The 13,341-nt window shown below is 48.4% G+C and overlaps 1 protein-coding gene across 1 annotated transcript in view; it reads left to right on the top strand.

Annotated features, from left to right (window-relative positions):
* Nucleotides 1-13,124, top strand: part of ptch2 (patched 2) — a gene marked incomplete at its 5' end in the record, with an annotated part of 29,056 nt that extends 15,932 nt beyond the window's left edge. Inside the window, 14 exons of the mRNA XM_079285597.1 lie at nt 531-662; nt 774-929; nt 1,074-1,166; nt 1,398-1,523; nt 2,378-2,765; nt 2,889-3,413; nt 3,984-4,126; nt 4,283-4,463; nt 4,563-4,843; nt 6,243-6,380; nt 6,795-6,937; nt 10,049-10,442; nt 10,547-11,120; nt 11,320-13,124. Coding sequence (XP_079141723.1) covers nt 531-662; nt 774-929; nt 1,074-1,166; nt 1,398-1,523; nt 2,378-2,765; nt 2,889-3,413; nt 3,984-4,126; nt 4,283-4,463; nt 4,563-4,843; nt 6,243-6,380; nt 6,795-6,937; nt 10,049-10,442; nt 10,547-11,120; nt 11,320-11,354 — 3,309 coding nt within the window. The 3' untranslated portion in view covers nt 11,355-13,124. The remainder of the gene's footprint in view (nt 1-530; nt 663-773; nt 930-1,073; nt 1,167-1,397; nt 1,524-2,377; nt 2,766-2,888; nt 3,414-3,983; nt 4,127-4,282; nt 4,464-4,562; nt 4,844-6,242; nt 6,381-6,794; nt 6,938-10,048; nt 10,443-10,546; nt 11,121-11,319) is intronic.
* Between the last annotated feature and the right edge of the window lie 217 nt (nt 13,125-13,341).

The following is a 13,341-nucleotide window of genomic DNA, read 5'->3' as shown; positions in this document are numbered from 1 at the left end:
TTCGAAGGGTGACTAAATGCGGACACTTAAACAGCTTTGTGGGGAGCTTCGGCCCATTCGCGGCACGGAGTGGAGAGAGTAGCCTCGCAAGCCATGTGATCCCATCCCTTTCACCTTTGACCTCACAACCTCTGGCATCTGTGCTCATTACTCCTCAGTTGTCATGCATACACACACACACTCACACACATTCTAGCGCATGTAAACACACACATTCATCCTCACTTTCGCACACATGCACATTTCAAAGGGACAGGGTGCTTTTTTTCTGTTAGAGGGCCCTGAAATATGGGGCCGGAGGAGAGGCGATGGGCAGGATTGGTCAGAGGGAGGAAGTGTGTTTTCATGTGCAGAGAAAGAAAGTCGGGTCAGTTCAGCCCCTCCAAGTTATTGTGGTTCATGTAACTATGACTCCGGTGCTGGCAGTATCTTCTTTTTGTCAATCTCATTGTTTATTTATCAGGTAATGTGCTGAAGAGTATATGGTTTGGTGTATTTTCATTGATGATTTATTGACATTTATCCCCCAGCTGGTCCACCAGAGTATCCCATCTAACTCCAGCCAGTCCATCCACGCTTTCTCCACCACCACCCTCAACGACATCATGAAATCCTTCTCAGATGTCAGTGTCATCAGGGTGGCAGGGGGATACCTGCTCATGGTAAGCCTAATAAATGATCTTAGTCAATCGATCATGGCTAGATAGTTCGTGAAACGCTGTCTAACTAAACTGTAAAATAGCTAATATTTAAAATTGACATCGTCTCTCTAGCTGGCCTATGCCTGCGTGACCATGCTAAGGTGGGACTGTGCCAAGTCCCAGGGGGCCGTGGGGCTGGCCGGCGTGCTCTTAGTAGCTCTGTCGGTGGCTGCAGGACTGGGTCTCTGCTCCCTGCTCGGCCTCTCCTTTAATGCTGCCACCACACAGGTACGACACAAAGGGAGCTGCATACATTCACTGTGTGACGTTACTATAAGTAAGGCTGTTGTTTAAGGGGGGGAGGGGAGCCTTTCTGTGTTTAAAGCCCAGACTTTGTTCTTAAATGTTCATTCTGACCATTTCCCATCCCAGGTGCTTCCCTTCCTGGCACTGGGGATTGGCGTGGATGACATGTTTCTGTTGGCTCATTCCTTCACAGAGGCTGGAATTAACATCCCCTTTAAGGTACCTTTAAGACACCCTCTCTTCTCCTCTCCTTTCCTCTACTCTTCTCTCCTCTCTTCTCCTCTCCTTTCCTCTACTCTTCTCTCCTCTCCTCTCTTCTCCTCTCCTCTCCTCTCCTCTCCTCTCCTCTCCTCTCCTCTCCTCTCCTCTCCTTTCCTCTACTCTTCTCTCCTCTCTTCTCCTCTCCTCTCCTCTCCTCTGAACATTGTCTGTTTTTCTGTTTTTTTTAAGGACCGGACAGGAGACTGTTTGCGGCGCACCGGCACCAGTGTGGCGCTGACTTCCATCAACAACATGATTGCGTTCTTTATGGCTGCTCTCGTACCCATTCCTGCCCTGCGAGCTTTCTCTTTGCAGGTATGTTGTGCGCACACCCTCACACGCATGCGCACAGACATAAACACATGCACACAATCGCACACCGAGAGGCCTGGGGCTTCTTTTGAAAATGAAAGAGATAACTTAAGAGAGGTGACATTCATTCAGGGCAAGGGAAGCCTTTGTTCCCAGTTTTATTGCCGCCGCACCTACAGGGCCAACATTTTTTTTCTGTGTGTATATATGTGCATAAATGTGTGTGTGTGTGTGTGTGTGTGTGTGTGTGTGTGTGTGTGTGTGTATAATCAGAGCAAAGAGAGTGATGAACAGTCAGAGAAAGAACAAGAAGGAGAGGGAGGGAGGAGTGGAACAGTATATCACTGGCCCGTCAAGGCGGTTTGCTCTGATCTGTGACAAACTGTGGGTGGTCTGCAACACACAAGCAAACACACAACGACGCAAACACACTGGAAACCACAGCCAGTTAGAATGTCAGCTTCAGGGGCTGGGGGAGGGGGGGGGGGCAGCTGTGGTGGTGGTGAAGGATGATTGTTTTGCTCAGATTCTCAACATATATATAATATATATATATATGTACCTTTCCTGCTCCTTTCTCTCAATCTTTCTAGTAGTTAATTCTGGCGCTCTTTTCTTCCTTTTCTCTCTCTTCCTCTCCCCTTCTGGCTCGCTTAGTATTCCTGGCTGGTGATTTAGAGTAAGGCTTTTCTTTGCTTTCTGAGCTGTGGTCTGAGATACTAAAAACAAAAAAGAAGCAGAAGAAGAAGCTCTGACTCTCCCCAGCTGGGTTAGGGTGTCTGTAATTTCACATACTGTTCTCCGTCAATTCTCACTTTCTTTTTCTCATTTTTTCTCTGTTCCTTTTCGCTCCCCAGGCGGCCATTGTGGTCGTGTTTAACTTCGGCATGGTGCTCCTCATCTTCCCTGCCATCCTCAGTTTGGACCTCCACCGGCGCGAGGACAAGCGCTTGGATATCCTCTGCTGCCTGTACAGCCCTTGCTCCGACCGCGTCATCCACCTCTCCCCGCACGAGCTTTCAGACGGCGGAGAGCAGCCGCACACGCCCTCGACGGCGACGACGCACACGCACCAGTACGCGGCGGGATCGACAATCACCACCAGCACCCAAATCACCACCACCGTGCAGGCGTTCACGCAGTGCGACGCGGCCGGCCAGCATATCGTCACAATCCTCCCACCTACCTCACAGATCTCCACCAGCCCGCCGTCCATCATCCTCTGCCCCACGTCACAGCCTCAAGGTAAACACAGCTATATTAAGATCCCAGCAATCATGTTATTTTGCCCAAGGTGTTCTGTAAAGTCGGCATGAATAAATCGCAATACCAAAACACTAATTTCCTGCTTGGATTTCCTCCCCCTAGCCCTCACACCTTCCCCCACCACCACCTCCCTGCCGGATCCCTACGGCTCCCAGCTCTTCGCCCCTACCTCCAGCTCCACGCGGGACCTCCTGGCTCAGGTGGAGGATTTCAAATCGGGAAAGGAGTGCGTCCCACTCCCTTTCCTGCACTGGAACCTGTCGAGCTTCGCCAGGGACAAATACGCCCCACTGCTCCTCAAGCCCAAAAGCAAAGCCATCGTGGTGGTTCTCTTTCTGGGCCTGCTGGGCCTCAGCCTGTACGGGACCACCATGGTGCACGACGGCCTCTACCTAACCGACATAGTGCCACGCGACACCAAGGAGTATGATTTCATCGACGCCCAGTTCAAGTATTTCTCCTTCTACAACATGTACCTGGTGACCATGGATGGATTTGATTACGCCCGGTCACAGAGGCTGTTGATCCAGCTGCACAACGCCTTCAACTCTGTTAAATATGTGGTCAGAGACAGCGACAGCAAACTGCCCCGTATGTGGCTGCACTACTTCCAGGACTGGCTAAGAGGTAAGACTCAGTCTTTTTGTTTCATCTTTTTTTGAGTGAGTCAGGTAATAAGCTACTCTCTGTCCCAATGGGAGTTTTTTTTTACAATGATGTCAGAATCCCATAGAGGGTTTTTTCAGGTGTGCTTTTTTAGATTTTTTAACTAAGGGCAGGAGTGCGTGTGTGTGTGTGTGTGTGTGCGTGCGAGGAGGTGAGAATGTGCGAAGGGTGAATGAAAGTTCGTTCACGCCGTTGTTTACCCCCATCCACCTGGGCTCAGGGGTGGTGCAGTAGACGGGTTGGGGTCATAGGTTATCTTTGCATGTGTGTGTGTGTGCGTGTGTGTGTGTGTGTGTGTGTGTGTGTGTGTGTGTGTCCTCAGGCTAGAACATGTCAGAGGTCCAGTCAGGAGGAAGTGATGACTAACAACAGCCTGATCAATCAGAGCCAGATGAAAAAAGAAACTATATTTTCAACATCACTGTCCACTCAGACAGCTCCTATAATTTTATGATAATAGAAATCATAATATTTATAAATGACAACCACAATAATCTTTTCTTTTCCGTGTGTGTTTTACCTCACACGCAGGTCTTCAGGCTGCTTTTGATGCTGACTGGCAGGCAGGCAGGATTACCGCTGACAGCTATCGCAACGGCACAGAGGACGGAGCGCTGGCGTACAAGCTCCTCATCCAGACCGGCTCCAAGAAAGAGCCTTTTAACTACAGCCAGGTATGTCGACAAGAGCGGCAGGAAATGCTCTTAAACAGTATCCGCGGGTGGTATTGTGGGCCGCTACATTATCGGCTGTCTTTTCACCATTTACTCGAACAAAACTCGACACCTGAATGTCCATTAAATCTGAATTTTTGAATCACTTTCCTCCAGCTGACAGCTCGGCGGCTGGTGGACGCAGAGGGTTTGATCCCCGCGGAGGTGTTTTACATTTACCTGACAGTCTGGGTCAGCAATGATCCTCTGGGCTATGCTGCCTCCCAGGCCAACTTCTACCCCCATCCTAGAGAGTGGATTCACGACAAGTACGACACTACAGGGGAGAATCTGCGCAGTGAGTAATCTTACTCATCACATTATCTTATATTCTGAAAAATGCCTTGCAGGACAAATGATCTCAAATCTCACCTTTTCTTGTCTTTCCCTCTTGCAGTCCCAGCTGCAGAGCCCCTGGAGTTTGCCCAGTTCCCCTTCTACCTGAACGGCCTTCGCCAGGCCAGCGACTTTGTGGAGGCCATCGAGAGTGTGCGGGCCATCTGCGATGAGTTCAGCCGCAAGGGTGTGTTGAACTACCCGAACGGATACCCCTTCCTGTTCTGGGAGCAGTACATTGGCCTCAGACACTGGTTCCTGCTGGCGATCAGCGTGGTGCTGGCCTGCACCTTCCTGGTCTGTGCGATTCTCCTGCTCAACCCCTGGACCGCCGGCATCATTGTAAGCAAAGCGTCCAGTTTGCCCGACAACTCTTCATCGCACCTCTTGCTCATCCTTCCTATGGTTCTGCGTTTTTTCAACTCATGCTACCTCAACAACATCATTAGCCCCTTTCTTCCTCTCACTTTCTTCTCACCCTTCTCAGCACAGCTCAATAACGCTGTCTAGGGGGCCCCTTTTTCTCTGCGGAGGGCCAGTACGCACACACACACACACACACACACACACACACAGGGACCTTTGTCATTCTAATGTAGGCTGGGCTGGCCTTAGAAAAGGAAATGCAAAGGAGCAAGAAAGGCTTTGCCCTCCTGAAGCCTCTACCTCCAACTCCCTCACTGCTTTTGTCAGAGGGAGAGGGAGAGACTTGGGGACAGGACAGATCTGCCCAGTTGCGACCTTGGCCTGCTCAATCCATCCATCAGGGATGTGTGTGTGTGTGTGTGTGTGTGGGTGTGTGTGTACGTGAGAGAGAGTGAAAGAGACAGTCTGAGTGTTCAGCAGTTGGAAAACATTTCACACACAAGCTGGTGGGACCGGTGGTCCTTAAGGGCCCCCCAAGCTCACACACATACACAAATCCACATATCCCTGACCATTGGGGGGGGGTGTAGCACAACAACAGTGCCGGTTTCAAGTGGAATGTGTTTCATTTAAGTAGCGATCCCTAGCAGCACTGATTGAGACAGCAACGTAACACGGTGTCCCCAGGCAGAGAGAGAGGCACTGCTGCATGCGCGTACTGTTTCCAAGCATCAGCCTGCCTGTGAGGGTTTCACCCTGCCTGTATGTGGTCGAGCAGTAAAACGCCTTTTATCATTTCCAATTTAACCGTGCCCCCAGCGCAGAGGCCCCGCTGTGATCAAACGCTTCCTTCCGTTGTCCGTGAACCGTTTTCTCCTCCTCGTTTTCGAAGAATTGTTGTTGTTGTTTGCGTTGCGGTTTTACGGTACCATTGCATGTTTACTATTCAGCAAACTGAAACATTGCATTAAAATGCAAGCTGTAGCATCGGGAATGATCACAATAAGCAAACAGGCTGCTGTCCAGTGAAAAAACAAGATCATTTGTTTTCCACCAACGCAGACAGATGTATACGGTGTTCTGGTAGAGAGGGCCCACGCTCTGTTGTCTCAGGCGCTGTCAATCATTTCAACCACCTCTGAGATGGAAGGGGAGGAGGAGGAGGGGAAGGTATTAGCCTCGGGGTGGGTAATTTGATGCCATGTGGTTAAGACCCCGAGCAAAGGGTCAAAGATTGTGTGGGGTGAAGAGGCAAAAGGGCTGAACTCAGTCACTGGGGAAAGGCACATTTGTTTTTATTGTTTCCATGCTTTTATTCTTTTCAGTACTGGCAGTTGAAAGCAATTCGGTTGGTGACGCGTTCTCTTCCTTACAGGTGTTCATCTTGGCCATGATGACGGTGGAGCTGTTTGGCATCATGGGTCTGATCGGCATCAAGCTGAGCGCCATCCCTGTGGTCATTCTGATCGCCTCTGTGGGCATCGGAGTGGAGTTCACCGTCCACATCGCGCTGGTAAGTCAAGACCCGGCACAAAGCAAGAGCACACACGTGCATTAAGTGTTAGGAGGACTGAGCTCCTACAATTGAACACCTACTTTACTTGAAACCCGATGCGCTGGTCTAAATGTGTAATGCCTACTGCAGACTGACATGTGGACACGTGATTTGCCTACCTCGGAAGAATGACACATAACCAGTCATGTTTTTTTTGTTTTTCAATAATTGATTAAATGCATTTCACTCACTGCAAGGCTTCCGGGTTCATGCTGGCAGCTTTCGAGCACAGTGTGCTGTCTTGTAGTTATCCCCCAAATAACAAGAAAAAACACAAATGCAGGAATGCCAAACCTGGCCTCAAACACAAGTTTTGTGCGATCGGCAGGATTTCCAACTTATTAACTTATTTCTCCTCCCCGTCCGCCGCAGGGCTTCCTGACAGCGATTGGCAACAGAAACAAGCGCTCGGCAGTGGCTCTGGAGCACATGTTCGCCCCGGTGGTCGACGGAGCGATCTCCACGCTGCTTGGCGTTCTCATGCTGGCAGGGTCAGAATTTGACTTCATCATGAGGTGAGTAGCCTATGCCGTGTGTGTGTGCGTGTGCGTGTGTGTGTGTGTGTGGCTGCATCTGTGTGTGTGGCGCTGTATGTGCCGACTTTGTACTGATGTGTGAGAGAGTGATGGTACTCGCTCACACAGCGATACCGTCTGCACCCTCCCCTGCCCATTTGTTACCTTCCGAAGTAGCAGTGTTTTGGTTCGACGCCATAAGTGTGTGTGTGTGTGTGTGTGTGGAGCCAGTTGTCTATCCTCACTTTGGGGACGGGAGGAAGCCTTGTGGGGGGTCAGCGGTGCATGCAGGTGGAAATGTTATACCCCTATTTATTTACACACATACACACAGTGACAAATATGCACCTGGTTCTGTCACTCTTGGCACACACACACACACACACACACACACACACAGAGCACCCAACACACCCAACCTCAGAGCACAAAAATGGGGAAAACATCAAGGGTGTGTAGCAGCTGCTCGTAAACATGGAAGTGTTCTGCTACCCACTGGGTGATCTCTCTTTCTCTCTCGTTCACTGCGTCTCTTTCACACACACAGATACACACACACACACACACACACATACACGCACACACACACACCAGAGGGAATCTGTAAAAATTCCGATTATCCGTTTGGCATTCAGTTCCTCCACGTCGGGTGCCGTCATAAAGAAGTGGAGCTAAGTTGTAACTGGTCAGCCAGTCAGATGGGCCGAAGCCCACCAACAGACACCCCTCCCTTCTGCGCGTGCGCGTTTGAAAAATGTTGCGTGCTTTTGTGCGCGCGTGCGTCTTCTACCACTGTTTCATGGTCAGAGTGGAAAAAAAGGCGAATAGCTCAATGTTTTTCAGCTGAATGTGGTCTAGGCCCAAACCCTGAAACCACAACCTTGAGCTCCCAGACTGCAACAGGCCTCCGTGACATGAAAAGCGCCGTTTTTTTCCCCTGCAGAAACAGAGACAGAGAGAGGAGGAGAAATACTCCGAGGGTGGCTTTTTTTGTGCTCGGGATACGAGGTCCTGGTGGGCGGTCAGGTGAACGGATCCACCGCCGTGTTGGATTGGAAAGATAAAGAGGTGTAAATGGGGAGAAATTGAGAGTAAATAGGAAGTTGGACAGGGAAGAATAAAAGTCAGAAAGAGAGCGTTTTCAGCATCTCGTTTTTCTTCTCTTCTCCCATGGTTCTGTGAGAGGTCTTTTCAGAGGACGGGGTGAGAAAGGGAGACAGAAGGGTCCAGTATCTCTGTTGGAGGTCTTCTTTAGCTGTAGCTGTAGCTGCGGTGGGGTGAATGGGGCAAGCCAGAGCTGCCTAGCTGGGGAGTAGCATAAATATACTGCTGTAAACATCTCCTGGCCTTGTAATGCACTGAATAAACAGCAAGCCTAATTCAGCCCTGCTCAGAGTCCTCTCTCTCGTGCACACACGTACGCGGCACATATGAGTGCGCGCACACACACACACACAAGGAGAAATGCACATATGTACAGGCATGTAAACACTTACGCTCTCTTTCTCTCACACACACACAGCTCCCCAGGCCCTGACAACGAATGGAAAAGATTACAGTTTATATAAACAACAGAATTCCTAACAGTGAGACACTGTTGGAGGTCCCACCAACGTCTCACTCGCTTTCTTTCTGTCTCACTCTTCTCTTTTTTTTTTCCGCAACGTAAAGACGTTGTTTGGTGATAGAATGAGCAAGTGAGCTGAACGGTGGTGGCCACAATGCAGTGCCGTCAAAACAACGACAACCTATATTTGTGATTTCAGCGTCCGTGCTTTGACTCAATAAAAGGTGCAGGTTAAATACCCGCGTGGGGTTGAAAGGCCGTCACCGTTTGAGAAGACAGCAAGAAATTGAAGCTATCTCCCCGAAAGTGTTTTGTCAAAAGTGGTTAGGATGACATGCGTTATGCTTCTGATGAAGGAAGAAAACAAGGACACATGCTTAAAGAAGACAATATGTCAGAGAGAGAGCGGGGGGGGGGGGGGGGGGCGACACGGCTGCGAACGGGTTGTGAAATCACACCTGACATGCAAACCATGAACCTTTTCCTGGAGAGTGACCTTTGTCAAGTGAAGTAATCATTGTAGTCGTCCATTCACAAGAGAGGAGCATGTTTCCAGAGCGCCACACCGCTATTATCTCTGTCCCTGTTGGCTTTTGTTTTTTTTTCTTCTCCTTCATTCCAACAATCGTTTTTTTTCTCCCTCCCTCTTTCTTATACCTCTTTAAGTCTGGCTGGTGGTTAGCATCTCACTGTCTCCCTCGTTCTGCTTTCTGTTAGTGTTTAAGTGGAGTCCTCTCTAATTTTCCGCGGGAAGCTCTTTCTTGTGGCCTGCCTCCACCCCTGGCCTCCTCAGAGCTGCGCTGAAATGCACGCACACACAAAAAATAAAAAACACACACCATGTGAGTGAAAAAGAGAGCGAGAGAAAGTCTTGTCGCAGCAGCAGTGGAGGCATCAAAGCATGTTTTAGTTGGACTGAGCGGGGAATCAGATTTGCCCTCCCTGCCTTTGATACACAAACACTGGGCTTTCCCTGACTTCTTCCCCTGAGCTACTTCCCTTCCTCAAGTGCCAACTGTGTGTGAGTGTGTTTGGAATTGTGCACATGCATGTGTGTTTGTGTGTTCTTGTCCTTACAACACATCGGGCCACTGTGGTCTTGTGGAATTTTTTTTTCTCACGTTAAAAGAAAAATTGCATAAAATTTAGACAAATGTAAAATGTTGTCCACTTTGAGTAAAAGTGTCATGAGTTTGGCTGACGCTCTAAATCCTGCGGAACTTAAGCCGAAATCCCTAAAAACCTTAAGATACGAAAGAAAATAAGATTAAAAGGATTATGCCTGTGTGTGTGTGTGTGTGTGTGTGTGTGTGTGTGTGTGTGTGTGTGTGTGTGTGTGTGTGTGTGTGTGTGTGTGTGTGTGTGTGTGTGTGTGTGTGTGTGTGTTTCAGACAGGAAAAGAGAGACTACAAGATGCCACCAGCTAGTTTTAATTGGACACGGGTTCTTTGTTGCACTAAATGTGTTTTCTTTCGGTTCATGTTCAAACTAACGTCCCTCTCTCCCTCTCTCTCTCTCTCTCTCTCTCTCTCTCCATCCTTCAGGTATTTCTTTGCTGTGTTGGCCATCCTCACTGTGCTGGGGGTGCTGAATGGCTTGGTTCTCCTGCCGGTGCTCCTGTCCATGATGGGCCCTCCGGCTGAGGTCACCCCGGTCGACAATGCCTGTCGCCTGCCGACTCCTTCCCCCGAACCCCAACTGCCCCCACCGATGGCCCACCACGGTTACTACACGGGCCACCACAACCCACGGCCGTCTCGTCAGCAGGCCTTTTCGGAGTCGTCTGACTCGGAGTATTACTCCGAGGTGACCACCACGTCAGGCATCGGGGAGGAGGATTATAAGTACTGCGACATAGCGTCGCACGCCAGCGTCCCACCCTCGACGTCTCACATACTGCTGGAAGCCAGCAAAAACCCCAGTTTCCCCAAGCTCACGGTACGCCGCATGACCGCACATATACGATGGAAACCCTTCCTGTTTGTTCACACTCCTGTGTTTTTGTTTCTGAAAGTAAATGATGGAACTTTTATTTGTTGTAGGTGGTGAAGCCATTCAAAGAAAGTTCGACAGGCACTGGCGGAAGGATCGAGCCGTTGAATGAATCTTCCCACAACACACAGTCGCCTCTCGGCTCCCAGCTTACGTGCTGGGATGGAAAAAAGCAGCAGCAGCAGCAGCAGCAGCAGCAGCAGCAGCCGGGCCTCCAGAGGCTCCAGGCGCAACACTTACCCAGCGAAAGACCTCACTTCCTCGGGAGGACTTGTCAAAGCGGCCCCGGGCTGCAGAGCGGCAGAGGGCCTCAGCCAAACAGGACTAAAGGGCCGAGCTATAGCAATCGCAGCTCTGCACTGCCGACGCAACAAGGGGCTGTTACCACGGTAACCGCCACAGCCTCCGTGACGGTGGCCGTGCACCCGACCTTGCCGGGGGCGGCGTACCGAGGATACATGCATGAAGCTTTTGACGCGGACAGCGAGTCGGACTGTTTCGAGGCCGCTAAGAGGACTTGTGGTGGCAAAACAAACTTTTCTTCATGCAAGAGAGACTCTTTAGAGCTCCAGGACTTGGAGGCAACGCAGAGCCAGGCAGAGCGTCAGCTCGGCAAGACACAAGGTGAGTTTGTTACCAGTCAATCTCAGGTTTACCGCACTTTTAATCTTCTCGACATGTGTATTGAGAGCTGACCGTAAACCGAAGAGCAAACCCGAGAAATACGTGCGGCGTCTCAATGAGATTTCCAGTGCATCTGTCTTTTGGAGGTGTGTTTAGCTGAATCTGACGCTTGTCTGTTCTCTCTGTCTCTCTGCTGTAGGTGGGTTGAGGATCCAGGCAGCCAAAGATTGCTAGACTCTCTCACTCGCCTCGTCTTCTCGTTCCGAGTCTCTGGCTGCTTCTCCGGAGCAGCTTGACGGCTCACGCGGAGTCACGTCTGTACATAGACTTCACACAAAAAAGGAGAGGATTTATTTCAAGGACATATTAATAAAGGAAAAAAAAGACATTTTCAGAATTATATAAATCTACGAGTATATATTTTAATACTAAAAAAAGAAGGAAGCTATTTAAATGAGTACTGTATAACTTGGGTATTCTCTTGTGTAAAAGTTCAGATGTAAAAGATTATTTTTTTGTGGGGCGGTTGATTTTTGTTTTTCATTCCCCCCCCCCCCCCCCCCCCCCCCAGTGTATAGAATAAGAACTGTGTTATATGTAAAAAGTGTCCACAAAAAGTGAGATGTTATTAAGATATTAGGCTGTTGAACATACGTGGTCAGTGTTTTATTTCGATGTATTGCTATGATTTCTTTTGCTGCTATATTTCAAAATAATTTTAAGTGATTTGCCTTAAAAGAAAATGCAGTACCCCCTCACCCCCCCAGTTTAAGTCAGTATAAGTTTTTACACAGTATTATACTGTGAGATTTTAATTATAGATGATCTCTGTCACAGTGTGCACTGTTTAAAGAAAGAAGCAGAGAACTCCACAGCAGACTGTTTTCTTAACAGTAGTAACCGTCGTGCCTTCAATTTGTCCCCTTTTCCTCGTCATCACAGGAATCAGCACTCAGTATTATGTTCTCGCTTTGCTGTAAATATGTTTTGTCTCGTGCAGACACACAATGTTTGTCAAGAAGCAGTAGTAGACTGATGTTATCGCCATCATCCCGCCCATCTGTCTGAATATTGTTGTGATCAGTTAGCCAGCACGCTGGCAGGGTCACGCCCGTATTCATATTTCACGTTGGATCTTCCATCCTCTGCAGTTTTCAACTCCTTGAAGGAGCTGTGATACGATTTCTTTTCTTTTTTCTGCAGTTTTTTTCTGCAGTTTTCGTAAGCTCTACAGTGGGTGAAGCTCACATTGGTCACTTTGTGTTTGACAATTGTTCACCTTCTCGTGTTATTTTGAAAGGGAATTATGAAATCTAATGCAAAGGGAGTGATTTTATTTTATTGTTGTTGTTAATGTCTCCTTTTTCCTTTGCTGGCTGCTTTGGGTTTGCGACACCTTCACGTCGTCGCGACCCTGTGCAATTATTACACGATGTAAACTGGCTCAACCTTTATAATGCTCCGACCTGCTCTCACTCACTTTCTAATTGCTCACTCTTCTTGCTAATACAAACCTCATACGTGGCACAATACATTTCTCTTTCATTCTTAGGATTGTCATTTGCTTTACAAAGTTGTTTTCGTTGATGTTGTCGTTGTTCGGTATTGGTCTCATCACTGCCAGGTTAAATTGCAGGGAATTTATTTTTTATTTTTTTGAAGTGGCAGCTTTGATTTCTTTTGTACATATGAAAGAAAAGTCAAGTAGCTACTGTGCAGTTGTGAATAATTAAGCAGAATGAGCAAAGCACCGTTCACAGTTTGATCAGACCGTAGACCGAGCGCCAGCAGGTGTTGTCAGTGTGGTGAGGAGGTTAAAAGGGGGGGGGGGGGAGCTCCTGCATTGGTTTGTAGTTTATTTCAAAAGAAAAATTGTTAATGTCATGCCATATAAATTATTTATATTAAAATTTATTTTTGTAGTTTGTACAGATGTTAGTATCTAGACTGAAGTTCTATTTTTAAAGAGTGAATATATATTATATATAAATATATCTATTTGTTGCCGAGTTTGTTTTTGTTTTGACGTTTTATTTTGTTTGCATTCTGGGATGGAGGGAGGGGTTGACAACACTTTAGAGCAGAGGCCTTTTTTTTTTTTTTTTTTGTGGAGTAAAGGAGGCAGTTGGAGGACCATGAAGGAGAAGGTGTGTAGGATTGTGTCACTGTTACACCTTGTTTTCTTTCAGTTACCTCTCGGCCCTTCCTTCTTCATTGTCAT

This window comes from Melanostigma gelatinosum (assembly GCF_949748355.1).
Source record: "Melanostigma gelatinosum genome assembly, chromosome: 15".
In the NCBI taxonomy this organism is placed as follows: Eukaryota; Metazoa; Chordata; class Actinopteri; order Perciformes; family Zoarcidae; genus Melanostigma; species Melanostigma gelatinosum.
The sequence above is the reverse complement of the archived record's forward strand: the minus strand, read 5'-3'. Positions and strand labels throughout refer to the sequence as shown.